Consider the following 27987-nt stretch of genomic DNA (forward strand, 5'->3'; position numbering starts at 1 on the left):
GAAGGGGATGTTGCTAAAGGCAGCTCATCCTCAGGCCTCTACTACCCCCCCCCCCATCCCCTAAGCTGGACTGTGGCCAGCAGATCTCCCCAGACTTACTTTAGTTTTTTTCTACAGTTGTGGTTGGATTTTAGGATTGTGGACAGACCTGGAGTACAGTAACACAATATGTTTGGTTTGTGTTTTAGCTTTTTAGCCCCTAGATTTTGTAAATGCGATAGAGGGTTTTAAAACAGGAACTTGAGAAGTGACTATTTTGCTTCACACTGTTTATTTCTTAATCAATAGGTTTTCTATATTTCATCAGAAAAAATAGTTTTCTCTGAATTTTCCTCACTAGATACACTGTGAGCTTGTCCTTTTAAATGTTGGTTATATATTTCATTTAGAAAAACAAACACACAAACAAAAACCCAAACAAACCCATCTCTCCTTGCACAGTCCATCTGCCTGAGGAGATCAACTGAAATCTGGTTTTTAGTGGGAGTTTCCATATTTCCCTGGATCCTAGAGCTCTATATAAAGTGCATTCTTCTATCTACCAGTAGCTCTGGTAATGCATTGGGACCTAAATGAGTGAGTCCATCTCATCCCAAGCTATGAGCTGACTACATCTATGGGATCTAGTTTGTTTCCATTATTTAACTTTAAAATAACTGTCTCAAGCTGTTAGAAGCAGTGAAATGTAGAATATATGGGTATCTGAGCAACCCTATAAATAGAGGATTGGGAGTGTAAGTTAGGAAGGGAAAAACTGTAGACTAAATTGCAGGGGTTAGAGCGATTTCCTACCTCTTAGGTCTAGTTAAACTGTGGACTAGATTCCCAAGGGACATGGTGAAAGTTGTTGTTATGTTTGATTCATGTAAAGCTGGACTAAACAAAGCACTCAGGAATAAAATATAATGCAGGAAACAGTACTGTGTTGCCAGAGCTTTTCCATCTCTGATCTCTGTGAAAACTTACTGTAAGTGTACACTATGACTACTCCTATAGCACCAAATCCTGCAGTCCTGAGGCACACATGCTGATTTCAGTGTACATGTTGCCTGCATAAGGATTGCTGGTTTGGCCTGTTGCTCCTCCAAATGTAGGGGGTAGCAAATTTTATCTCTTTAGTCCAGGAAAAAGCGGGTAGCTTCTCCCCCTCTTTCTCTTTCTCCTTCCCCTTCCCCTGGTTTGCTAAATTTTGCCATGAGTGGAGCAGAAATGTGTGCATGTGAGTGATGAGGCTTTACTTTGCAGAGCAGTGAAAGCAGCTGAGCAGCAGAAGTTGCAGTTTGCTGTGATTCATGAGCAGAATTGTACACAGATAAAGTGCTGTATTTAGACTCACTAAAGGGCAGGGGTTCTCAGCCTTTCCAGACTCCTGTATCCCTTTCATGAGTCTAAAGCCTGAGCCCTACCACCTGAGGCTGAAGCATGTAACTTAGCTTTATGGGGCCCCTTGTGGTGTGGGACCCCTGGCAGTTGCCTTCCTTGCCACCCCGAGACCCCCCCACCCCTCTTGAGGCGTGCAACCCCCAGGTTGAGAAACACTACTCTAGATGAGTTGATGTACCTCTGGAAGACCTCTGCGTACCGCCAGGGGTACATATACCCCTGGCTGAGAACCACTGCTATAGGGTGAGCTCAGAGGGGGAGGAGGATTGTATCAGGCATGTCAGCAGCACTCAAGAAATGCTGAAAGCCAATAGTGTTGGAGCAGTGTGTAAGTTCCTTGCCTACAGCTTGATCCTGCAAGGTTCTGAGTACTTTCAATTCCCATTGAAGCCAGTAGGCCTGATTCTGTTCCCAGAGACTTCTGCCATGAAGCAGGGCTGAACTCGGTGGGATTGTGAGGTCACTTAGCACCTCACAGGTTCAGGCTCTGACTGCAGCAGTGCTCTACTGTGTTGAAGGACATGAAGGCCTGGCCTTCATCCCAGCATCCTTGGTTCATTTTAACACCCTGTCAGCCCTGAATGCCACATGGAGGTGAGAGAGCCTGTGTCTGTGGATCTCAGTGACACTTGCCCCCATAGAAGGAGGAATTGCCACATCCACAGCATAATTCCTTTCCCCCACAGAAGCTGCTGTGTGGTTTGAATGGGGGCAGATAGACTGGGAGCCTGAATGGCTCTGCCAAAGTCATACCCCTCTCCTTTATGAAAGACTGTCCAGTAACGTAAGCTTTTCCCTCTGTGCTCTGGAACTGGAGGTAAGAGAATCTGTGCTTATGCTTTTGCAGTTCCAGTGGCCTTGAACCCTTGCAATGATAGCACAGAGGGTCAGTGACTGCTCACTTAGGCCCCAGACCAGCACTGGCATCTGAGAGCACAGACCCTGCACCCATACAGAGTCCCACTGATTTCACTGGGACTTCGTACAGGCAAGGAAATATGCTGGCACAGGACCAAGGCCCTCACCCAAAAACTGGAATAGTGGCTATGGAAAGGTTGTGCTGTAGGCCTGAGTCCTGCCAACTAGACTTGAAGAGGGTGGAGGGTGAACTCCAAACCCTCCACAGCCCAGGATACCTCCATGAAGCTCATTACTCAAGCTGAATTCAGTTCCTAGAATTTCACCCAGAGTGAAACACAGATGTTGCACACAGTGTCACAACTCTGTCAGGAACATATGTACAAGAGGAATGAGGTGTGATCATTTCCTTTAATGACATACGTGACAGGTTCAGTCACAGAGACCCCCTTGGGACTGTCACCTGACATGCTGGAATTACCTCTGAACCCATTTTTCCTGCCATCTTGGGACTTCAGAACCCTGCCTTGTTGAGCCAGACATACTAGTCTGCTGCAACATAGATTCAGGGTCTGGTCCACACCCCCAGAGCTGCAGACTTAATTGAAAAGAAGCTTAGCAGGTCACTTAGCTCCAGCACCCAGATACCCAGCTCCCAGTGGGATCCAAACAAATCCATTTTATTCTGTATAAAGGTTATAAAGGGTAAACTCATAAATTGTCCATCCTATTACACTGATAAAGAGAGATGCGTAGCTGTTTGCTCCCCCAGGTATTAATCAGTTACTCTGGGTTTACTAATAAACAAAAGTGATTTTATTAAGTATAAAAAGTAGGATTTAAGTGGTTTCAAGTAAGAACAAACAGAACAAAGCAAGTCACCAAGCAAAATAAAGCAAAACCATGCAAGTCTAAGCCTAATACATAAGAAACTGATTACAGAGATGTTCCAATAAGCTTCTGTCACAGACTAGACTCCTTCCTAGTCTGGGCCCAATCCTTTCCCCGGTACAGTCCTTATTGGTTCCAGAAGACATCTTAGGTGTTAAGCAGAGGCTTTCTCATGACTGGCAGCCTATTCTGTTTTGCTCCATCCCTTTTTATAGCTTTGGCAAAAGGCAGGAATATTTTGTCTCTGAGTCCCCACCCCTCCTTCTAAATGGAAAAGTACCAGGTTTAAGATGGATTTCAGTATCGGGTGACATGATCACATGTCCTGTGAAACCCTAGCCTCCATTCTTCCTGGACTGGCCCACATCTACACAGGAAGGTTTGCAAGTAAACAGAGCCATTTATAACCAATTGTCCTAGTCAATGGGAGCCATCAAGATTCTAAACCACCATTAATGGCCTGCACTTTGCATAATTACAATAAGACCTCAGAGTTATACTGCATACTTCTAGCCACAGATACAAGAATGATACATGCATACAAATTGGATGAACACACTCAGTATATTTTAAGCCTTGTAATGATACCTTACAAGAGACCTTTTGCATAAAGCATATTCCAGTTACATCATATTCACATACATAAGCATATTTTCATAAAGCATATGGAGTGCAATGTCACAACCTATATTAACAGCAGTTACTGAAACAGGGAATAACATTGGGGGGACCATCCTTCCCGAATTTGGCGGGAGTGTCGTGTAATGCAGAAATCCTGGGCTGAATGACTCTGAGACAGTATTTGTCCCAGATTCTCTGGGGCAGCACTGCATGCCTGCCCGAGGTTCAGGGGCGGTGCTAGTCTCTTCCCGGTGTGTGTGGCGGCAGGCTGAGGTGGGCCTTAGCCTCCTCTCACCTTGAGGCCCCACCCCCTGGCCAGGCCAGAATCTGGAGCCTGGCCGTGGTAAGAGCCCCACAGGGAGTCCGGGTCACTGTGGAGAGCCCTGGACCCTGCACCCATTCTGGGCGGTGCACCCTGGGGTGTTGGAACATGGGCTGGGGGCTGCTCTTGCAGCTCAGGGTGGAGTGTCCAGAAAGAGGGGGGAGGAAGAGGAGGAGCAAGGGGGTTGGGGCCACACTTCCAGCACCAATGACTCCCCACTTCTACACAGGTTCTGGCAGTCCTGTGGGTGTCTCCAAATTGGCTGGGGCCCCTTTAATCCACCATTGGTTGCAGGCCCATAATCTTCCGTTCTACTGGAACTGAAAACTGCAGACCTCCCTGGTTTCCTCCCAGCGAGCCTGCCTGGCTTCTACACAGCCCACCTGGCTGAGAGCTGGAAGGCCTGTGAGTCCTGACTCCCATGCTTGCAGCTCCCCAGTAGCTTAGACTCCCAGGGCATCCAGGTTTCATGTTTTCATTCCACTCCGCTATTTCTTAATTGTCAGTGTTGCGGTCCAGCTAGACTCATGTGGTGGTGAGCATTCTCCATTCCACCAGAACTGGCTTTATCTGTATGTTAACTGTATGTTGTCCCACATGACTTGCTGTGTATATATTTTTCTGGGATGATATCTCCACCCCCCTGTTCAGTAAAACTGTTGCAGACATTGTAAGAGAGGGTTGGTGTGTCTGTCTGTGTAAAGTAAAAAGATGGAGCTTGTTTGAGGTTCAGGTTTGTTAGAAAAAATATCACAGGTCTTGTAAGTTTTAACTCTCTGCCTAATATAATATATACGGCAAGAATGAGAGCTGTCTTGCAGTGAACAATGCCCTTACAGCTGTAAACTGATAGATGGGCAAAGAGGATTATAAAGGTTATCTGAGGCATGTCCAATGCAGAGGGATCATGTTGGTTGGCCTTTAATCTTTCTATTCCTTAGAATTGCATTTAATACTTCATAGAAACAGCATGTTGTTCTAGTCCTGAGAAGCTGGAATATGCTTGTGTGTATAGTTGTCTGCTCTCTACATGGAGAATTTTTCTTTCTTTCTTCACCAATTAACAGTTTTCTACTTACTAATTCATGAATGTTGAAGCGTAGAGTACCGGATGGCTCTGATTATCTTCCTCTGTAGAAGTGTTTGCGAGAATTCTCTCAATTGCTTTTATTGGATTCTTTGCCACTTGCATTTCTTTACTCCTATATCCTAAATGCCCCTTCCTCCAGATACCGAGGAGCTGGTTTATTTTCACCTTTCTCAATATTCTAGATCAAAGTGCTGCATTAATCTACTGATTAGTAAGAGTGTATTGTTGGGGTTGTATTCATCTCCCCTCCCCTCCTTCAAGTGTCAGTCTGCCTAACCCCTGCTCTTTACCTCATCTCCCCACAGCTCTGGTACCGGACACTTTTCTAACGTGCTGAAGCTTGTACTCCTAAAGCCACAACCACATTTCAGCAATTTGTGTATGACAGTAGAAAATGAAATAATTGTATTTCTATTTGTATTCTTCTTCTTAAACAAACAGATTGTTTGTTTGTGCTGCAAGAAAAAGCATGCTGAGAATTCACTGGTCAGCAGCAAATATTCTTGTATTATGCTCCTTTACACATGTAAAAAATGAATCTCCTCCCTCAGCACCACCCACTCCACTCAACCCCTTTTCCTATAGTCCTTACTGACTCGTTGACCTCTGGCAGCACCAGACTGAAGATTTTGTGAGGTGGCTAGGGGAGACTTGGTACAGTCCTTAAAGAACAAAATCACTGTTCATAGAAAATAGGTAGAAGAGTGGATTATTTCACAGGCTAGTTTAAAGCAGCCAACATTTCCAGTGATGAATGGTACAGAAAATTTGAGTAATTACCAAGTGACTATGCTGTCATAAATTTCGAGGGTCACATTCACTAATAGTTGTAGAACAGGCTGTCTAGACTGTCACAAAACCTGTCATCATCACATAGCAGAGGCAAATATCTGTAATATAAAGGCTTATAAACATTCTGCTTCTTCAGAAATTGTCATAGTTTACCCTCTTGTTGTGTTTTGCCTTGAGTGAGCTAAACAACAAATAGAGGTTTTGGAGTCACTAACTAGTTGGCTTGGGATGTAAGAATTCCTTGTGTGGACTATAAATGTTACGTCAATGTGTACCATGCATAGAATAGCCCCCAAACTTTGGTGTTTCTCAGAGCATGAATAAAAGGCGGTTATGTCACATACCATGGTGTACAGCTCTTAATTTACTAATAAGAACATTTTCATGCTATCCCATGGATTTTTGTGGGTCATCCATACTTTGAATAACATAAGCTCTTTGGGGCAGGTCTATCTCTGTGTTTGTACTGTGCCTACTACAATAGAGCCTGATCCTGATGGGCTGTTAGTATAATACAAATAGAAATGTAATCAATCTCTATTTTGCTGCAATTGCTGTGTTATACCCCAGTTCTGCATGGGTGCCGACATGGAGGTCAGTGCAAGATCAGGGTTTTAATTACCATACTGTATGCAATGGCAGCTGTATCATGGGAGATTATGGGTATATTGTGGGAGATGGGGAAGTGGAGGAATGCAACCAATTATCTAGCATATGCATTAACTCTATATTACTATTTACAAATCTGTCTGGAGTTCCCTGATGACTCTTTCTGAATCTGATTTTCTGATTTGGTGTATGAGCTTGAAGTGAAGCTACACAACAGAATAGTAGTAGTGAGTGTCTCTGTGATGTTGGAATTTAAAGGATAGATGCAGCATGGGGAATTCATGTTTAATAGCTGCTTCAGCTGTGAGATGACAGTGCTCAGAATGACCCATTTTTTTTCTGCACATCAGTATCAGATCACTGGTTTAGCAGGAGGGAAGAGAAAAATACTGCATAAATGAATCTATAGCTGAATTCCTGCTGATTTCTTCAGTTGTAAAGGAATAACTAGAGGAAAGAGGAGTCCAGTCTCAGCATATTCATTTCTTCGGTTATTGTGGAGTGTGTACATATACACTATATAAAAAAGACTTTATGGCTTAATGAAAAATTTCTCCTGTGAGGATTTTTTTATTTGGCTTTTTTTCAGTGACGAACACCACACAAAAAGGGAAGGAATACAAAATTTAGAAGAATTACATGAGAGAGTGATGTATAAACTCCAGAGTAAATGCCACCCACCCACATCAATGGGTGGGGGAAATTGATGGAGCCATGGTGAAAGGGGGACAGTCCCAGTGGCAAGGGAGGAAGACTCTCATCAGTGGACAATACGTAGCTTCTCCCCCTGGGAGTCCTTGGCACCCGTTGGCCAGCTGGGGGAGAAGGGTGCTGATAGGTCAACATTCCGTAGCTCCCAGGATTTAGCTCAGCGTAGGGGCCATGTGGAGCCGTTTTTGGCTCCGTTCCAGCAGCCCCACCCTGCCCACCTGAACTAGGAATGGAAGCCGGCCTGACAAGATGCTGTGGGTCTAGCTGATTGCCTGTTCAGAGGGTCAGAAAGGAATTTTTTCTCCCATGGGCCAATTGATGGAGGACCAGGGAGTTTTTTGCCTTTCTCGCAGCACCTGCAAGCCACAGTGGGTTAAGTGGGAACAGGCTTACTACCTAATTGGGGTGATGGTGTTTATTTGTCGCTGGTTTCTGGCACAGTTAAGGGAATAAAATGAATGATTCCCAGAGGTAAAAGACCTGGGATTTTGGTGATGGGCCTTGGGCTCATACGATAGGATGAGACCTTGTGGCCTTTGTGGGCCAATGTCCCCATCCTACTGCAGCCTCTGTCCCCCTTGTGGGGGGAGGGTGTTGGGACTCAGACAGAGCTGAGTTCTGGGGGATAGGCTGAGGAGAGCCTACTCTGCATTATGGGTTATACAGTAAGGAGCCCTGGAACCAATTAAATGCCTGGTATAAGAGAGGATAGGTGAGTAGCGTGCCCCCCCATGTGAAAATTTAATAAAAATTGTGTCCTGCTGCACATGCATGTGTCTTTCTTCCTTTTGCTGCTGTATCCACATCAAAGGATGTAGGGTGTCCTTTGCAAGAACTCAGTTCAACTGGTCCTATCTCTGGGGTGCAGCTTGGCCGGGATTGGATTGAGCACTTATCCATACCCAGTGTTTGTAATAAAATAAATTTTAAAAGGATTTTATTCAGACACCCTTGTCAGCCTCAGCTGACCGAATCTTAAATAAAATGTTCTTCTGTAACTGATAATTCTGCAAGATCAGCCAGCTCCATTTCACTGTTGTTTAAAGCTGCACTCTTGTCAGTAAGTCCTTCAGAAAGCAGGTGGCTCCCTACTGCTTTCTTCCATGCTCATGTTCCCAGATATGTCAGCCTGAATCATGTGTAAATGGCCAGCCCACGAAATCACACAACAATATCAGCAACAGCAAAAGGCTTTGGGAAACAATGAATAAAGACTGATGCCATGAACTAATCTCAAGAGACCAAAAAACCAACCATCCAAAGTCCTCATTTGTGAGCATATTACGATAGCATAATGAATTGCTAGGGGAATTCAAGTCTGTGTTGATAGCTGATGTGCTTTGCTGCTTGTTTACTCTAGGGAAATTGATGGCTTTCATCCTGAACACTGGCTTGTGGTGCTTGTGATGCTGATGATATTTCAGACATAGCTTACTTTGCTTGGCCATGTGGATGATTAATGGAATAGCATTTATAGGCTCCTCATAAAGAAATCATATGGGGATAAATGTAGATACATATCAGTTACATCAAGCTTCATTTTATCAAAGCTCAGTGTGACGTCTTTTGCAAGGGCCTGTAGCAAATGGAAGGCAATTAGCATTTCAGTTCCATTAGCCATCCTCCAGATATACATTAGGATCTGCATGAAAAAAATCTCAGTACTGCCCCGTACATTCAAATGTTCATCAAGGAGCTACAGGATATAAAGTGTAGGATATTTCTAAGCCATAATTTCAGATGGGCTTCTAGCTCCTCTATTTAAAGTACAGATGAGGAACCACAGGCCCCAAGAAGGGGTTGGAAAGCCAGGATATTGTACCCTGAAATAGATATGTTGTGTTAGAAATATGGAGCCAGTACTCCTTACTCTGTGTATGGGTTATATGGGAAGTGACTATCAGGATGCTTTCACTCATTAGCTGAAAGTGACATCTCCATTGCTCCACTTCACAAATGTTTCCAATTCATTTTTTCCCAGTAGTGCGTGTGTAGAAATGTCTTATTTGAAGTTGAATTGGGAGAAACAGGCCTTTTCACAAAAAATATTTTAGTTGTACCATTCTCTGTCTCAGGAACTGACCAGACTGTGATTCACCCTAAAAGGGTGTGAAAGGGAAAAGAGTGGGACGAATTTTCCTATCCTGTATCCTGTGCAAAGGCCATCTCCTCCTTCACTTCTTGCATTTCCTGGACACAGGGATTTTGCAAGTCTCGCATTGCTAGACTCTCCAAAAGAGATGCTGCTTCACCAGCCGCAAGAGATGAGCTGGCATGGCTGGGGACACTGCATGCCACTCCCTCCTAGTGAAGTTCTGGTGGAACTGCTACTGGGGGCCTGCCTTTCCCCAGAGATCATGGGAGATGTCAGGAAAAAATGCCTCTGGGAACTCTCAATAGCATCCTCACTCTACATCCCACTGTGTGGTTTGTGGCTTAAGCTATGGTACATAATCAGTATTGATAACAGAGGACACTAAGGTTTTCATTCATGGTGAAAAAGATTTCACTGTTGCTGTGCTAAGGCTTCTATTACATCTCTGCATATAAGCTTTTATAACCCCCTCTTTCCCCACAATGCAGGAAAAGCTTCATAAAAATGTTAATACTTAGACTGTTTTTGTATCATGTTGATCATGTAAAGAGATATCCACCCATTTAGCCTCTCTTCGAAGGTAATTATATTTAGTAGCTAGCCATTGGAGTCTCTGTTCTGCATGCAGAATGTTTGTTGTTGTTTTAATAAATACCCACATTTGGTGAAGTCCATGCTTCTGTTTACCCCTAAAACTCCCTTGTCTTCAGGTATTCACCATCTCTTTGTTCACATCCCTTTATAAAGTATGTTTCTCCACATTTGCTTGTCAACATTAATCTACCAACAAGAGAAATATCATTATAGAAACAAGCGTTCTATAATTATCCCACGGTGATGTAAAACATTATTCTTAAATACATCTTGTAACTATCTGTCATACTGTGGGCCTGATCTCTTCTGTCTTATGCTGGTATCAATCAGGAGTGACTCAGTTTAAATATTTGTGTAAAACTGTCGTGAAAGAAGAATCAGCCCAATATGTTAATATTGTATTTTTCTGAAAACAAAAATATGTATAATGGATCCAGGATAGTGTCTTTTTTTGTCTTGTTCATTGGTGAACACACTGGTGCTTAACAGATAACAAGTGATAATCATAAATTTACCCTTTGAGATGCTAGTAAATAGCCATGGGGTTTTTTTGATGGTTTGTGTGTGTTTTTGCACACACCAGTAATCCCAATGAGGCCATTTCAACTACTGGTGTGTATGAAGCAAGTATTATTTGGCCCCTGATGTATGCTTTTTATGTGCTTTTTTTTACATAAAGATCCCTCTCTGCATACATTGCTTTCTAATAACGCAGACAGAAATTATGATGATCCATTCCAAAGCCTAGTGTCTTGGTAATCGTTTATCATGGCATGTGGAACATGATTTACACAATTTATAATCAGCACTGATACTTGTGCATAATTCCCCACATATCACAGTGGGAAAAATTGCCCTTAGGGCCAGATTTTCAAAAGCTAGCATTCCTTTTGCAAATGCAACCATTGGTATACATCAAGTAGCTACCACAGTTACATGCAAAATACAGATGTGCTCGAAGGCAATTCAGAGTGGTAGCCATGTAAGCAGAAACAGAGGGTGTAGGAAACTGGAGAAAGAAAAAATTTCAGAAGGAGGGTTCCAAATCTTTCTATACCTCTTTCAACTTGTCCTTTCATCCCACTCCTCCCTTCTGGACCTGTCTGTCATTGAATCATTCTCTCCCTCCCTTTCTCACAGAGTGTTATATAGATTCCAAGGCCAGAAGGGACCACTGTGGTCGTTTAGTCTGATCTCCTGTATAACACAGGACATAGAACTTCCCCAAAATAATTCCTGGATCTGATCTCTTAGGAAAATATCCAATCTTGATTTTAAATTACCCTCCCTGTCAAAAATGTACACTTTATTTCCAGTCTCAATTTGTCTAGCTTCAACTTCCAGTGATTAGATCATGTTATACCTTTCCCTTCTAGATCAAAGAGCCCATTATCAAATATAAGTTCCCCGTGTAAGTTTTTATAGATGGTAATCCATAACCTTCTTTTTGTTAAACTAGATTGAGCTCCTTGAGTCATCAGTATATGGCAGGGTTTCTAATTCTTTAATCATTCTTATGGTTCTTCTCTGAACCCTCTCCAATTTATCAACATCCTTCTTGAGTAGTGGGCACCGGTATTCCAACAGCAGTCACAAAAGTGCCAAATACAGAGGTAAAATAACCTTTCTACTCCTACTTGAGATTTCCCTGTTTATGCATCCCAGGATCTTATTAACTCTTTTGGCCACAGCATCTCACTGGGAGTTCTTGGTCAGTTGATTATCCAGCCTGACCCTCAGATCTTTTTCAGTGTCGCTGCTTCCTAGGCTAGAGTTCCCCATCCCTTAAATATGGCCTAGATTCTTTGCTCTTAGGTGTGTACATTTACATTTAGCTGTATTCAAATGTGTCTTGTTTGCTTGTGCCCAGTTTACCAGGCAATCCAGATTGTTCTATATCAGTGACCTGTCTTCTCCATTATTTACCACTCCCCCAATTTTTATGTTATCTGCAAACTCTCCTTTAGGTTTCCCGTCACAATTCCCCAATTTGGGGTTTCTCACCTTTCCCTGAGTGTTCTGCTTTTTGGGTACATCCTTTTTCCACCTCCCTTCCATTGCCCCTCTCACCCTTTCTTCACAGGACCCATCTTCTGTGTCCTTGTCTTTGTCTCTTCATCCCTTGCTTGGCAGCTTCTGCCCTTCCACTCTATTCACGTATAGGGGAGAGCATCTATCAGTTCTTCTTCACAGGCTCCTTCTGCTTCCCCTTATCTGTGGCTGCCCTCATGTCTCCAGCACTCCTCCTTCTACTCTGTGATTACTGGCGGGTTAAATGGGGGTTAACTATGGCTGGTGGAGCTGAGTAGGGCATGGATCCTCTTTGCTCTCCAGGTACTCCCTGCTTGTGCTGTTCCACTCTGCAGAGGCAACTACACCTCAGGCTCCTTGGTGTGAGATGCAGTGAAAGCAAGGGTTCTATCTGTCACTCCTCCTGCTGTTCTGCCAGCCCATCCTCTGGTGAGGAATTAAAGACTGATGGGAGGTAACACCTCCTATTGGCTGTTCATGGTAACAGGCTACAGCCATTGCATCCATGCACATTTATTATAAGCTTCTAAAAATGTCATGGAACGTGTTAACAGCCGTTCTTCTTAGCAGAGAGCACTCCTGAGGCTTCCTGTTCTAGTGAAATGTCCACTTCTATCAAGTAGCCCCCTGTCTTCAGTGACAACTTTTGTTTGACCTTGTCTACTAAAGGTGGTCTTTAAATACATGGCTGGTTTCCTGGGTATGGAAGCATAGCAATATGTGAATGGGCCTCCTTGCATTAGTTAAAATTACCTCCCCACTCCCATTTCCTGCACACCATTTAGAAGTGCTCCTTTCCTACACTCCTTTAACTTCATTCACTCAAATAGTGCTTCCTAATGCATGTGTCAGGGTTCCCTCCCCACTCTGAACTCTAGGGTACAGACGTGGGGACCCACATGAAAGACCCCCTAAGCTTATTTCTACAGCTTAGGTTAAAAACTCCCCAGGCACAAATTCTCCACTGTACCTTGGGTTTAAGTAATGCTGCCATCACCAAGCAATTTAACAAAGAATCAGGGAAAAGGACCACTTGGAGTTCCTCTTCCCCCAGCAATCCCCCCAAGCCCTTACACCCCCTTTCCTGGGGAGGCTTGAGAATAATATCCTAACCAATTGGTTACAAAATGATCAAACCCCTGGGTCTTGGAACAATGGAAAAATCAGTCAGGTTCTTAAAGAAGGATTTTATTAAAAAAAAGAAAGGTAAAAATCATCTCTGTAAAATCAGGATGGAAAATACTTCACAGGGTATTGAGATTCAAACACAGAGGATTCCCCTCTGGGCAAAACCTTAAAGTTACAGAAAACAGGAATAAAACTCCCTCTTAGCACAGGGAAAATTCACAAGCAAAACAAAAGATAAACTAATCTGCCTTGCCTGGCTTACCTATACTGGTTGCAACATTGGAGACTTGGATTAGGATGGGTTGGAGAAGATGGATTTCTGTCTGGCCCCTCTCAGTCCCAAGAGAGAACCCCCACACAAACAAAGAGCACAACACAAAACCTTCCCCGCCCCTCCCCCCCTCAAGATTTGAAAGTATCTTCTTTCCCCATTGGTCCTGTTGGTCAGGTGCCAACCAGGCTCTTTGAGCTTCTTAACCCCTTACAGGTAAGAAGGAATTCTAGGCTACTAGGCTACCTTTAGCTGTATGTTTATGACAGCATGCTACCAACTTCTTCTGTTTAAAATAGTTCACACCACCCTTAGTCCCAGTTGGAGGGTCTGGTGGTTTCTGCCCCATACTCCTTTGCATTCTGTGCCCACAGGGATGGAGCGGGGATCTTGCATTCTTCCCATACGTGCACTCATCAAGGGTGTGGGGATCCATTGGTCTTGCACTCTTCCCTCGCTCAGGCTTATATGCACAACTATTTTGCCCACCCCTCCTACCCTAGACACAGCTTTATGTAGTCTCATTCTGTTCCTCACCACCCTGCTCTCCACATACTCACATTCTCTTGCTCACTCAAATTTTGGGCACAGGTCCTATGGAAGGGCAGGCTGCTGCCATACCATTTCTGGGCCAGGGAGGAGGTGCTTCTGCACTAAAACAATATGCAAACTCCCTTTTCAAGCTAAATGCAATACCTGTGCTACAGGTCAAGGTTCTCCTCCTAGTGATCCGATCTGTATCGATTATTCTCTATTTTGCATACACCCTATCACCATGGATCTGTCCAGTTTTATAAAGAGGACCGCACAAGATTCTGACTGAAGCCCGGCAGCACAACTCCTTCATTAGTTGGAGGGGACCCTAAGAGTAAGTGAGATATTCTTTTCTCTCCCCTCACCCTCCCCCCAGCAGCCAGGAGCTGAACCTCTCAAGAAAGTGAGAGACTGGAACTGATCAGAAAGTGTCACTAATGCAAAGCAGAGGGGAACAACAAGCTGGTCCTAAGACGTAGGGTCCATCTTTCTGCTCTAAACTATAACTTGTTACCATGTGGTTTTGGATTTTCATCTCTTCAGGCAGTGCTAGGTGGAGTAGACCACTTCCAAAGTCATGTTCAGCCCTACTTGCTATTTCCCCATGGTATTGTGCTACCTCTTGGCCAGCTTGAGCTTGTCTCCCTTTCCTTGCATTTCCCACTACTGTTCCTTACAGATGAACAAGGGCTGTATTACTTTCAGGTGCATGTTATAACAGTTACAGTAGTATCACACAGCATCTTCATGTTGAATCATAGCCATTTCTGTATTCAGTTTAGTGCATGGGCAGGACGAGGAGGTCTTCCACATTTTGACTTGTGCATTTGGGTTTCAAGTGTGATTAATGTTTGTACTAAGATTGTGCATAGAGGTCCCAACTTAGACTGGGACCCCATCGTGCTAGGACACCACCTGCCTCCAAGAGTTTACAATCTAAATAAACAAAATAGGTGAGACCAAAAACACATATATGTTCACACCCTACACACTATTGTAATAATCTTTGTACAAAATATGTCTTGTGAGCTATCATTTGAAAGCTAATAACTCGCTGATCAATAATATCCTAGTGAAACATATGTAGCAACATTATATGTAAAGCTATGAAATCCCCCTGCATTATGTTCTTAGCACACGTTCCACAGTACACAGCCCAGCCCAGGCAGAAATATCCTGAATGAAGAAATGTGTGTTCACTTCAATTTACACAGAAGTAGTAAACAGGGTTCTTGAGACAATCAGGAGAAGAGAAGGCAGGAGACAAAGCAAATTTGCATTTCAGCAAAAACAGGTGAGAGGAAAGAACATGGAGCCTCCTTTATCACCAGACTCCATGTCATCTTCTTTACCGTTTGAATAAACTTTGCTTTGAGGGCAGCTAACCCTTAAAAGAATCCACTTGAAAAGTTAACTGGACTATAAAAGAAAGGGGCAGAAAACCCCAAGCAATTCTCTCTCTCTCCCCTTCTTTCACCCTTTTATCTAAGACGAAAAAAACAGCCCTTTGACTTTGTGGGAGAGATCCTGACCTGAGAATTTGATCAGCCATGTTGGTGGGAACATGTGGTAAGGATTTTACCTTGAACCAAGTCTAGCTTGTTAAATTTTCGCTACTAAAAATAATTTTATCCTTATTTCTCTTGTAATCATTTCTGACTTTAATACCTGATCCTTGAATGCACTCAAAACCCTATCTTCTTTTGTTTGTTTTATTTTTTAATCTGAACCAATCCACTGCTGTGTTTAAACTTGAATTGTTTGATAAAGCAGTAGACTACTGAATATAGACGCTTTACAGGGGCAATGGACCTGTAATATCTGATCCGTCCAGGAAAGGGATGGACAGTGCAGAACATGTGTTTGGGGGAAAATTCGGGACTGGGAGTTTTTTCGGGTCATCCTGCAAGTAGTAAGCAAGGCAGGTGGAAGTCAGAGTGTGGGTGGTGTCTTGCTGACAGGCTGCTGGGGTCAGAGCTGCAGCTGTACACACACACTCAGGGTGTGACCTGTAGGCTGTTGGCTGTCTGTGAGCAGCCCAGGTTGGGAGCTACAACAGCAAAGCATTGTGAGACGCCCAAGGTTGCGGGACAGGCAGTGACACAATCTCTTACTGGTCTGGATTGCATCCCAGAATGTGACAATAGCCTAAGAGTGGAGAGACAAATGGAGGCATGGAGAGGTGAAGTGACTGGCATAAGGTCACACAACAGGATGGTGGTCACAATCTACTGAGTCACCTCTCCTGAGTCCTAGGCGAGAGCTCCACTCACTGGACCACATTGCCTCTCCAGCTATTGACTTCATCCAAACGTAGATGTGTTTCCTGAATAAGATGGTGTTTGGGGGTCGGGGGGAAAGGCATTGTTATCCTGGATGGACATGTGAAAAGTTTTCAAATAATAATTTTGATATTTTAAAATATTTTTGTAAAATATATTTGTTTGCAGAGGACCTTTTATCCTAGCATGACTTCATGTTAGCTATAGGGAATCATTGCATAAAGCTGGAAAGCAGATTAACTTCCTGAACATCTAAAAATATAAATTGTAGAATATCTTGTACATACAGTAGCGTATGAGTAGGTTTTAAATAGTTTTGCTGGTTATAGCACACAGGGGATTTGGTTTAGGAGTGCATTAATTATAATCTAAAGTAGTTTAATAGCTAAAATAACCCCAGTTCAATAGCCAGGGACCAAGAGGCCATGGATAGCTTTTATTTGGATTCCCACATTTTGCGTGTCCTTAGTTAGAGTTCAGAATGTGTTGTCTACCAGCTGATAGCTAAACACTAGAGTGGATTTACCTGTTTAGTAGAGTTCCTCCCTCCTCTCCTATCCCATGATGGGAGCTCATGCTGTGTGTGCACATTACTGCAGTGGAGAAGCAAACCCAGAGACCTGTTCTTACTGAACTAACTGAACACCGTTCTAAATCTGGAGTAACTCTATTGAAGCTTAGAGCATAACACTGGATTTATCCCCTATAGTTCAGAGCAGAATTTGACTGAGTGGAGGTTTTGCCATTGACTTTAATGGCACCAGGATTGGGCTCCAAGGCAATCATAATCTATAAGCAGCAATTCTGCCAAGTGCCCCAAAAGGAAGCCTTGCCTCTGAGCAAGCCAGTAGGAACAATGTTGAGCTTGTGTCAGCTGGAAATTGTTCTTAGAGCACAAAAATTGCTGAAAGTTGTCCTGATAAAATCCTCCTGTGTAGTGAAGCTGCCGTGCTTTTAGATTTATGATTAGGGAGTATCATCCTCCTTTTCAGGCCTCATTTGAAGGCTACTTAATTTTATTGAAAAAAATAAATTTTTTCTGTCAAGTACTGTCTATGAAATGCTGCCACTTTCCTCCTTAAAGTGGTCAACATGCAACAGATTTTCTTTTTACACAAACATGGAGCAAGCCATTAAAGGCAGTAGTAGAAGGAAGTAGCCTAAAGTAGCTAGATTTGGGAGATGGGAGGAGTCTGAAAGCTCAGCCATGGACTGATGAGAAGGGTGGGTGAGGAGAGTGCTTCTTCTTGGAATGTTATAAGTGGTTGGAATACATGAAGCAAGATGGTCAGTTTTGAATCCAGGCTATTCTGTAGTTTTGTAGCCTGTCAGCCTCTTTGCCTAATAATGGATATTATCATTTCTCTTCCAAACTTTAAGCTACAGAAGCCAAATTCCAGCTTCATGTAAGTGGATGCCATTCACTTACACCCATTGAGTTTAGCCCTAAAATAGAAAATTCAGGTAGAGAAACAGAACTAATGACTTTGACACCTGCTGTAAACATATAATAAAAAGCTATTCCTTTTCCTTTGGATGGCTGAAGACTGTTGAAATTTGAAACAGTGGTAATTGTTTCATTTCTGGGTCCTAGGTTTAAAAGCAATTGCCTGTGAAATGACATTCAAAAATGTATAAAGCTGTAAAGTTTTTATCAAACTTGCAAAATAAATTCAGTACACAAGTGAGGCAGCTATTAGCCTGCCTTTAATCAAGCACTTCTGTGTATGTGACAGGCAAGGATTAGGCTCGTTGCGTTATGCTGTGTTGCTTACGCATATGTAGTCATCCCTTTTCCTACACTACTTTTCTGCACTGTTTCCAAAATATGTTTCATATCCATTTTGAGTAACATTCTTGGATTTCTCCCAGATCAATCAAATATAAATCACTTCTGCAGAAAGCAGGTTTTGCCACAAGGAGGAGGGGGAATAGACTTCCTTCCTTGGTGAACTTTTAACTACTGCAATTGCATTTTACTGTAAATGGCTTTGAGTAGCAAAAGCTAATAGAAAAGAGTCTGATTTTCTTTTTTAAATAATGAGTAGGAAATTAAGTCCCTGATTGCACTGAAGAATGTTCTCACTGTGTCAGTTTTATGAAGGTGGTGGTCTCTGCCAAACCGCAGGGGTTTGGGTGCAACTAGTTAATAATCGGGAATTGCTTGTATCTGTTTCAGAGCTCATTGAAGAGAAGAGGCAGCCGAGAAATGCACAAAGAAAAGAAGACATTCACACAGGTACCATTTTCAAGAATATGTGATGATTTTCATAGTCATGTGACAGTTAAATGGGGAAAACTCAAAGTCTCTCTTTACTGGGTGTTGACAGAACCACCAAAAATGTCAAACAGACCTGATTAGACTTAAATCCACTGAGACATTTCAGATAATTTAGAAGCAATTTAGGACGTGAATTTGCTTTTTAAACTATGCAGCTCTTCAGTTTTAATCTCATCTCTGGTATCTAGACTCAGGCTAACGGTTTACTTCAGGAAAAGAAAATCACCTTGCCTCATAAAGTAATTGGATCATAGCTCAGGGACTAACTAAATTTATACATGGTGCCAAAGTTTTTGTGATAATGAGCATTGTGGCACCAGATGGAGTTCACACACTGAAACAACACCTAATGTGTTCTGGTGTCAGAGCCCAAGGTTTGGTTTCTCATGTGAGGTGAAGAGCATGAGAACTTAAAACTATTTGCTTCCTCTAGCTCAGTTAACATAAAGAGGCTGTGCTATCTGCCCCCCACACTAGAATGCTGATTTTATTGAATTTCCATAGGTTGATTCTCCGCAGGAAAGCAGTCGACCCGGATTCCTTTTCTTTTTGTGCTGACTGCAGTGGTTGAAGTCTTTTCTAGTCTCCATTCCATTAGCTATTTAATAACGCTGAGATGGGGGTAGGGTTTCAGATCACTGTGAAGAGGAGTCAATAGCAGCATCACAGCTCCGTTGGAGAGAGAGAGATTGTACCTCCGTTTTTTCTCTCCACTTCCCCTTAGCCCCCATCTGCAAACTGAGTATATTGATGTGATTTCATCCTTATAGGTTTTTTCTAAGTTGATGGAATCTTAACATCCATTGATTTGTAATAATAATAATACACTTAGCACTCTATGTCCTCACCAGCCCCTGCTGCATGGGTAAGATGGGGGAAGGGAGATTACTGCACCAGTGGGATCTGGAAGCACCCAACCTGCAGAGGACACAGGCAGACAGAATGCAGCCTCTGGGGAGCAAACGTAGGAATTCATCGGAAGCAGCTTTTGAAAGGGTGCAACGTACTCTCCTCCCAAAATGCCAACTGATGAGGAGAGACAACTGGTAACTCTCGATGGTGGGGTGGAGGCAAAATTTAAAGGTCAGGGGGCACATGATCATGCCATATGTTGCCTGTGGCCCCTCTCCCACTCCCCCTGCAGCTCCCACACCCGCTCCAAGCTGGCACCTTGCCTCCACTCCCTCCACAACTCCTTCCACACTTACTCTCCCATCGCCTCCCCACTACAGGCTCGGTGCAGACCGGATCGGGCTCCAGACACCTGCTGCCAAGCGGGTAGCTGCAGGTGAGGAAGGGATGGGACTCAGAGGGCTTTGCAGCGTCCCTTCTGGCAGAGCTGCGCTGTCAGCCCCATCTCTCTTCCCTGATCCGGGCGACTCTTAGTGGAGCTCAGTGGGAGCACTAGGTACTGGTGCCTTTCCCAGGCACATCCCCCTGTGCTGCGCTCAGCCCGACTCCCAACCTGGCAGAAATCTAGGAGGGGGAGCACATGACCCCATGTGCCCCCCTGCAGCATCATCTGTGATGAGGATGATTGTTTAAATGATCAGCTATTTGGGGCTGGGGGTTTTTTCTACGTGTCTGTAAAGCACCTGGCAAACTATTCGGTTTATATAAATGATTATAAGCGAGGGCTTCGTCATGCCCACTTTGGGTTGTCTGGTGCTGCTGGGAGCATGAATGTTCTTTTTCCATGTGCTCAGGGAAAGCAAGAAGGTTCACAAACAGAGGATTCCTTATGCTCCCATCCCCAGCCCCTCCCCCCGCAATACCCCAAGAATAGTCAGAATTGGGTCCTATGCCTTTATAAAGAGCTTTACAAATATTTACTAACTCACTCTCACACCACCTTGGTGTGGGACAGGTAAGAAAATATTATAATCCCCACATTGTCGTCACAGAGAGGCTAAAGCCCAGATCCTCAAAGGTATCCTCATTGAAATAAGTGGGAGTTAGTTGCCTAAATACCTTTTGAGAGTCTGGACCTAAGTGACTTGTCTAAGACCACAAAGTGACTCTTTGTGTCTCATATCCACTCTTTCCTGGACTGGTTTTACAAGCAAAGGTGACCACGAATTTAGATTCTAATAATAGATTGATGGTATCTGTGCACTTAAATATTCAGAGACTACATCAGGACCAATTTCTCACTTACTGTGTGTTCACAGTGGGAAAATATGCAGAACTGTTCCATCCTCCGCAGTGCAGACCCAGTAAATACCCTGTAAAATTATTTTTGCCTTGAAATAAAGGGAAAACAAAACAGAAGTCTTTTAGTTGTACTTCTCTACCATTAAGTGTATTGAAGAAAAAAAATTTCTATGCAGCAGAGCTACAGAATGGAGCTACTTGGTAAATGCCAGGCAGCAGTCAAAACACAAAGGAAACAGCACAAGGTAGGAGGATTGGCACTCAGCCAGCTGCTTGGGTACTGTAGCAATGGTACCTTGTCATCAGATTTCCAATGCAATAAATGCTTAACCATCTTCTGCCTGGAAATACCCTTAAGCAGGTGGTGGTGAGGAGATGGTAGTTTGTCTCTGTTTCTCTTTGTGTCTTCCTGCCAGCAAAAGAAATACCATATTTTTGATCAGATCCTCAATCTCATGACAGAATTTACGCCAATGGTGGGTGTGGCGGTTCAATACAAGACAGGACACGGCTTTAGGCAAGCAAGCAGGCTGGTCTGCTGATGGGATTGCCCCTGTCAGCTTTTCCACCTCTTTTATTTCTCTCCCCCACTGCGCATCACATACCCCAACCGACCACAAAAGGCATCAACAAAGGAAATAATATGACTTTGATTAATATTCCTATTTACTAGCCTCTATCTACTACAATCTTTATTCTCAGGCCTTGAGCTTCGGCCGAGGAAGCTTCCCACGGCTGATGTCCTTATTTTGACTTCCCAGATGGTCCATGTTTTCATGGTCCATGTCCTTGGACAGAACAGAGCAATGTGTGCATTGCTCCTACACAACAGTCAGGGTGTGCCCTGACTGTTTCCAGGTGCATGAATGCTACATGAACCCTTCAGGTTGGCAACCTGCGGCCCATCAGGGTAATCCACTGGTGGGCCACAAGACAGTTTGTTTGCATTGACCGTCCGCAAGCACAGCTGCCCACAGCTCCCAGTGGCCATGGTTCGCCGTTCCCAGCCAACGGGAGCTGCGGACGGCCGTGCCTGCGGATGGTCAATGTAAACAAACTGTCTCGCGGCCTGCCAGCAGATTACCCTGACAGGCTGCAGGCGGGCCACAGGTTGCCCACCACTGATTTACACTGCATAACTAATTTTTGTTTTATCCCCACCTTTTCCCTTTGAATATCTTCATGTTCTATGTTGGCCTAATTTAGATTGCATACTCTTTGGGGCAGGGTCCATCTTTGTTTCCAAATCTCTCTGAAGCTCCCTGCAAAGTTATGCTACAGGATACTAATATTCATGATCAATAATCAGTTCACAAGGATCCTTAATGGTCTCTTAAAGTCAGTGCCTAGCACTGTTAGCATTATGACACTTCTGTATTATCACTGGCTCTGCTTTTCCTATTGAGTCTGGCGTACATGCAATATTTAGGAAAGTTTCTGCATGCCAGATGTGAGATATAACCAGACTGTGTCATAGCCCTGATTTTAACTGCTGTGATTTCAACCTCTTGTTCCTCCAGAATGTCACAAACGCTATTCCTCCCCTTCTTGTCTCTTTAATGGTTTAAATAATGTCAATTTCAGCTTAATCCTCCTGATTTATTAATTTCCTTAATTTGCCATATTTTTTAAACCTGTGGTATCAGCATGGGTGTCCTACATACTACTACTTTAAAATTGACTTCAGCTGGTCAAGAAATCATTGATATTTCTTGTACACAAAGCTTCTGAAGGGACATGTTCATGAAAGTTGGAATCTTATACTTCTGTCATGCATAGACATTACTGACAAATCTGTTCTGAGCTGAGCATTCTATCTCCTTGGAAAAGCTCTTGAAGGATTGGGATTTTCTGTTAGCATGCATGTGAACTAGGGAAATAGCTATGTCACCTTTCCAAATGGAATCCATATTTGGTAGTTGGGATTAACATCCAGCAATTCTGTTGTCTTATATCTGTCTTTTTTCCCCATGATTTTAAATGGAAACAACTTTTATTTTTTTTGTTCTGCTTTGTCAGTTGCGAAAAAGTTTGTTAGACTTACTATTATCTATCATACTTTAACACTTTAGTCAAAAGACTAATAATATTATAAGAATAATAACCAATCGTGCTTTTCTGTTGTTAAAACAACACTTAACTGTGGAAGTATTCAACTTGCATTGAGCAATAAAGTTGGACACAAGCATTAAGGGCCTGACCCAAAATCCATTGAAGTCAATGAGAATTTTTCTTTTTTTTTTTCTTTTTTTAAAACAGACACATTCATCTTGTATTGCCTCAAGAATGGCTAGGTGACTATTGTTTATAGGCTTGAAATCCAGTGCAAATTAAGTCTGAAATTCTCCTTGATCTTAATGGGAGCAGGATCAAGCCTGTACAGCTAACACCAATGAAAAAGATATGTGTGATGTCTGAGGCTTTACAGTGTGTATGAATGAAGTTATCAACAAAAAGGAAGATACAAGAACCCGGGTAATTACACAGGAATTTCCAGAAAAACATATAGATTGCTGGGCTTGGCGGCCAAAGAAAGCAGACAAATAAGATGAATTCTATTGGATTTCAAAGAAAGCACAAAGGGAATTTCATATGGGAGCATTTATGGCTGTTCTAAAAAAAAAATTTAGACCAGTCCCACTTTTATTTGGTATGTTCTCAAGAATACAAATAACAGTTCTTAATTTCCTTACAGATGAATCCAGCACTGATCTAGATATAACTGTTCTTAAAAGTAAAGTCTATAATGGTGGTGATAAACTTATTGTCTGAACAAAAAAGAAAAACAATGCATTCTTTAGAGGACAAAACCCCATTCAGCAGCACCGAATAAAGATGTTTTACTCTTAAAGCCAGATTTAGCCAAATCAAGCAAAACCTTCCAGGGATTTCTGTGGGAGCTGCATGAACTTTTGTCATGGCTGAATTTGGTACTTAATTTCCAACATCTAATTGCTAGTGAAAGATGCAAGCGACTTGCAAATGTATACAGTGACTTCACAATCGAAGCTCTTTGTGCGTGTGCTTGTGTGTCAGAATGCAAATATATTAACACAGAGAAGGAATCTATTGTAATCACTCGCATTATAATTCTTAGTAGTTTATACCTTCTTGAATGTATTTATAAAAAATCAAAGTATTGGTGCCAGAGCAATTATGACCACTGTCTTAACCAATCAGCTCATTTGTGTTTGTTTTGATCTGTTTGATTCTGGTATTCCGGCTCATCGCTGAGCTGAATGGCAGCTTTGATTTTTTTGGAGGTGTATGAGTCGTTTGTTTACCTATTTCATGTTATTACTTAGCCAGTTAATAACTTCCTTACTATTTTTTAAAAACATATCCTGCTCCCAGGGAAGCCAGTGCCAAAACTCCCACTGACTTCAGTGGAGCAGAACTGGGCCATAGTTGCCCAATTTACTCTATCTGTTATAACTGAAATTAAATAACTAGTGTATATTTGAACAGAGGTAGGGGTAGATTATTGTAAGTAATCTAACAGATGATGATGATGATGTAATGATGTGTACTTTAGGAATTAAACTCCCCCAGGCAGATTGAATAGTCTTAATTAGTCTTGTACCAAATTTTTATCTAAATTGGGTGAAAAATTAAAATTGGCATTTCTTCTTCTGACTTTTGTTTCACTTACTGTGTGTTGTAACAAAATTGTACTTGTGAATTGTAACACAGTGGTGCCAAAACTGAAATGGAGGGTCCATAGCTTATTGTACATGTGTCCTCGTGGCCCTCCCAGCAGCACTGACAAAACCTACAACCTCAAGAGATTATCTTTCAAAGACTGCCTTCCATAATTGTACTGATGCTGACAAATGTCTCTTCTGAGACCAAATGCCTACATCTCCATGACAAATAATAAAAGTGAATCATGCAAGAGAAGAGTTCATCTTAAAATTTACTTAATCTTGCCTCTTATTTCTGTGTAATACACACTGGAGTTGGGATTTAAAAATATCTCCAAAACAAAATCTCTTATTTAAGAGACTGTGCTTGCTTTAAAGTGAGGGTTTTCTAATGGGCTAGGTTTGGATTTTACAGAGGGTTAAAAAGTGCTAGGGTGACCCTATTTCCTGAAACTGAAAATGGGACATTGGGAGTGGATATAGTCCTTCCTGCCCCAGTCCTTCTCCCTCCTACTTTTTTCCATCCCCTCCTCTCTGTCCCTCTCTCTGACCCACTCTGCTCCTATTTCCCTCCTCCCCTGCCCTCTCCTCACTTCTCTGCATTGAGAGAATATGAGCCAGCTGGAGTCACTGTGCCAGGTTGGCCCAAGCCAGTGTCACAGAAGCAGTGCTTAATTTGTGCCGCAGCTGAGCCCTGGCACCTCTAGGCTTGGTAGGTCATGGCCCTGGCACCTCTAGGATCCCAGCTAAAAGCCACCACTCTCCAGCCTCCCACCTCCAGCCTCCCACCGCTGCCAGCAGCAGCACAGAACTAAAGGTGGCAATGCACCGTACTATGCCACCCTTACGTCTGCGCTGCTGCTGAAGGCAGCTCTGCCTTTGGAGCTGGGCACCTGGCCAGCAGCCGCCTTTCTCCAGCTGCCCCAGCCAGTGCTTAATTTATGCTGGGGCTGAGCCCTGGCACCTCTTTCGTTACAAATTAAGCACTGCACAGATGTCACAACTTTTTTGGCCAAACTGGGCATTTTGTCCAATTTGCTCTTGCCCGAACATTCCTCTGCATGCTCCTAGGGTAAGAGCAAACAGAACGAATGCCCAGTTTGGCCAAAAGGTCATGATGTCTGGGACGGAGCTTAAAAAGGGGACTGTCCCAGCTAAAACAGGACGTATGGTCACCCTAGTTAGTGTATTCCTTTTCACTGTCACCTCTGGAGAGCTGGGCTCACACATAGTTTATGTCACTGGTGATAGGATGGTCACACCCTATTTCCCAACAATAGCAACAACAATCGTACTTCTCATTTTCAAGACAATTCACAAACATTTCCTGTGTCCCAAAATGTTGTGAGGATTCTTTAGTCAAAGTCTAGTGCATACTTTTCATTGTGGCAAAACAACTACACAGTTTGTCGCACTTCAGAATGTTTGATGCACTGCTGAGAAGAAGACTGAGTGGAGAAATGAGGAGCAACCTCATTCGTACAGTTAGCCTCTGCTTCATGCATGCTAAAAATTATCTAATTTATAATTAAAATGAAAAGGAAAAAAGTTCAAACAAACTACAACACCATTTCATTTGAATCATTTTTTGTTGTTCATAAAGTTTTTGCAATCTTCTTGTCTGCAAAACACATTAACACAGTTATGCTATGATTTTTCTATTCATCTGGGAACTATGTTAATTTCACCAGGCCCAAGCCATAAACTGTATCAGCTTTATCTGTGATTTGCACAGCGTGCTCTCTCTCTTTCAATTGTATGTATGTTTAAAATTTCAAAGGAAAAAATGTGAAGATTTTGGTACTTAAACAATTGATTATGCCTTTATTATACAATAATTCTTTTGATGGGGGCCTCTTCTTATTGGCAGGAGGACAGCGCTGACTTGAAGTGCCAGCTTCAATTTGCCAAAGAAGAAGCAGTGCTGATGCGTAAGAAAATGGCTAAGCTGGGGAGGGAGAAAGATGAACTGGAACAGGAGCTCCAGAAGTACAAATCCATCTATGGAGATGTGGACAGTCCCCTCCCTACTGGGGAGGCAGGAGGGCCACCCAGCACCAGAGAGGCTGAGCTGAAACTTCGTCTGAAACTGGTGGAAGAGGAAGCTAACATACTGGGCCGAAAGATAGTTGAACTGGAGGTGGAGAACAGAGGTATTAAAGCTGAGATGGAGGACATGAGATGCCAATATGAGAGAGAATGTCTTAGCAGGGACCATATTTCAAGTATTCCTACCTCGCCATACGGTGACTCCATGGAGTCAGCAATAGAGCTGCGCCGTCACTTGCAGTTTGTTGAAGAAGAGGCGGAGCTGTTGAGGAGATCGATCTCTGAGATTGAGGATCACAACAAACAACTAACCAATGAACTGAACAAATTCAAGTTCGAGCCCAGTCAGGAGTCCAGTTGGCTGGATGATGGTGCCTCTAAATGCAGTGGATCCCTACAAGAGGAGCTGAAATCAGCGAGGATGCAAATCAATGAACTGAGTGGAAAAGTGATGAAACTCCAGTATGAGAATCGTGTGTTGATGTCCAATGTGCAGCGCTATGATCTTGTCTCTCATCTAGGGCTGCGCACTTCAAGTCCCAGGGACAGTGATGCTGAGAGTGATGCAGGAAAGAAAGAGAGTGACAGTGAAGAGGGTCGCCCAACACAGCCAAAGAGAGAAGGCCCCATTGGGGGCGAGAGTGACTCGGAAGAAGTTTATGAAAAGACGTCAGGTTTTGGGAGTGGTAAGCCATCAGAAGCTAGCGACCTCTGTTCTACTGAGTTAATGAGAGTGAAAGAGGACACCGAGTCTTTAATGAACATCAAACGAGAGGCTGAACGGCTTGAAAGGACTGTGCTCCGTCTCATCACTGACACTGATAGTTTAATTTATGATGCCAAGGTGCACATCACCAGCAGTCCTTCCTCTGAGCAGGGTTTCAAAAGTGATGGAGAGAGAGGTGAGGAAAAAAATGAACCAGAACTTCTGGACACTATCAATTCAAGGATGAAAGCTTTCCGTAAAGAACTACAGACCTTCCTGGAGAAGGTTGATCACATCGGGGAAAGCCTCAAAGAACAAATAGAAGACCTCTCCCCTTTGCCCCACCTGACAGAGTCTTCCAGTTTTCTGTCCACAATGACATCCATGTCTCGAGACTCACCCATTGGTAACCTAGGAAAAGAGTTAATTACAGACTTCCAGGTAAGTGGGCTTCTTCTTTGCTTTCCCTCTGTTCGTTGTTTCTCTTTCTTGCTGGCATTGCTACTCTAGAGCTAATTTCCCACACAGCTGCTTTATGATTTCAAAATGGCAGTGTATTACAATCTAAAATGTAAAACAAACCCTTTTTAATCTTTTTATGCTCAACTACTTTTGTTCAGCGGCGGTTCCTCATGGCAGAAAGGCTAATCCGATGAAAGCAATAGGTATCTGGGTTTTTTGTTGTCTCTAGCAGCAACATTTCCTGATGCAGATGTGATTAGTTAAAAAATCCAAAGTAAATTTTCCTGTCAAAAGCAATTAGAAGCCTTGCCAATGTAGTCAGAGTTCTTTATTGTGCTCTCTTTTAAAAGAATGAGGTGTGTTCTCAAAAGCCTTGCCAAAAAAACAAAATAAAATACACTTTCTAAGTGATGTTTTTTGAAAAGCCTGCTTACAGCTCACTCACATAACCGAGGGGCAAGTGAGAAGCACTAGCCAGC

The 27987-nt window shown here is 43.0% G+C and overlaps 1 protein-coding gene across 5 annotated transcripts in view; it reads left to right on the forward strand.

Moving 5' to 3' along the window:
• Nucleotides 1-27987, forward strand: part of MTCL1 (microtubule crosslinking factor 1) — a 174117-nt gene that overhangs the window by 76153 nt on the left and 69977 nt on the right. For all 5 annotated transcript variants that reach the window (XR_014710640.1, XM_084621872.1, XM_084621873.1 and 2 more), the window contains exons 4-5: nucleotides 18392-18451; nucleotides 26162-27487. Coding sequence is in view for 4 of the 5 variants with exons in the window: in XM_084621872.1 (XP_084477998.1) it covers nucleotides 18392-18451; nucleotides 26162-27487 (1386 nt within the window). In the remaining variant the exon portion in view is untranslated. The remainder of the gene's footprint in view (nucleotides 1-18391; nucleotides 18452-26161; nucleotides 27488-27987) is intronic.

Source organism: Lepidochelys olivacea (genome assembly GCF_965140295.1).
Source record: "Lepidochelys olivacea isolate rLepOli2 genome assembly, chromosome: 2".
In the NCBI taxonomy this organism is placed as follows: Eukaryota; Metazoa; Chordata; order Testudines; family Cheloniidae; genus Lepidochelys; species Lepidochelys olivacea.